The 1185-nt window shown below is 31.1% G+C and overlaps 1 protein-coding gene across 1 annotated transcript; it reads right to left on the bottom strand.

The window, feature by feature from the left end:
- Positions 1 to 264: 264 nt before the first annotated feature.
- On the bottom strand, positions 265 to 904 carry LOC108373803 (AAC-rich mRNA clone AAC11 protein-like; the record flags this gene model as incomplete). Its single annotated transcript, XM_017629755.1, has 1 exon — positions 265 to 904. A coding segment is annotated over one exon (598 nt), but the record flags the coding sequence as incomplete, so codon positions are not given.
- Between the last annotated feature and the right edge of the window lie 281 nt (positions 905 to 1185).

Genomic DNA, 1185 nt, shown 5'->3' with positions numbered 1-1185 from the left:
TATTAATAGTCTATTTTTATAGTTAATTTTAGAAATTAAGTTTAAGAGAATGTTATTGCCAATAATGCCATCAAAGCAATCATGAAATTTAAATTCTAGAAAACTAACATAACAGTTTGTTTTTTCAAATTCTTTAAACAGCGGAATGCTATATTGGATATCTGTTGAAACATTTCTGTTTAAAACTTTTATTGTTATAGAAGACGACTTTATTCTCCATTTCGGATTGCAGACATTAGGGTTTATTATACTTAACTCTGCACCTGTGTCAACAATAAACTTGTTTTCTTACGGGCGTGTCTACGATTATATAGGGTAATTTTCGTGTCCGTCCAATTGAAAATTTGGCGTATTCTCATTTACTCCTACATCCATTGGTTCTGTTAAAGGTTCATTACGTAAACGACTATGGTTTTGATTAGCATTAAATCGCTGGTTGTTGTTGTTATTTGCTTGGTAGTTATTAGTGCTGTTAATTTTACGTGAACTATTTTGAGTTCTGTTAGTCAAATTGCTGCTATTGCTAGTAAGTCTTGACTGTAAAGAAAAATTTGTTGGCGTACTGTTATGGTTTTGTTGTCCGTGGTTATTAGTACTGTTATTGGTATTTTGTGCGTGCTGTTGATTAGCATAATTAGAAATGTTGCACGATCTCTGTTCTGAATTATTTCTGTAATTATATTGAGCCCTGTTAAAACTAAATTGCTGATTTTTATATTTTAGGTAGCCATTTGATTTTATAATGTCATACGCTTCTTTTAATGATTTTGGATTTCTGCTTACAATTATACTTTTAACTGGTTCGGGCAAGCCATATTTAAATGGTTTTAAAGCTATTCTAGCGTTGCTTTCACTAGTCACTTCCGGAAATTGATTTCCGCTAAAGTATAATGCGTTATTTAACCTACATAAAAGAGTATTAAGAGAATTATAAAAACTTTCTATTGTGAAGTCACACCTACAAACTCTTATTTTGTCAATTAGCTCATCGACTGAATTTTTTTCTCCATGATTGTCTATAAGTACTTGCTTTATCAGTGGCCAAGTATCAGGGTTACCATTTATTAATACTGACCTTCTTGCACTACCTACGATCTTATCTTTAATATTACCCATTAATAAAATTTTATAGTCAGCAGAAAATGACTCCAAAATTGACGTCATTGAATCGATGCGTTCTAAAAA

Source organism: Rhagoletis zephyria, unplaced genomic scaffold (genome assembly GCF_001687245.7).
Source record: "Rhagoletis zephyria isolate East Lansing unplaced genomic scaffold, Rhagoletis_zephyria_1.1 Rzeph_scaffold_07047, whole genome shotgun sequence".
Classification (NCBI taxonomy): Eukaryota; Metazoa; Arthropoda; class Insecta; order Diptera; family Tephritidae; genus Rhagoletis; species Rhagoletis zephyria.
Note: the sequence above shows the minus strand (reverse complement) of the source record. Positions and strands in the feature narration are given on the sequence as shown.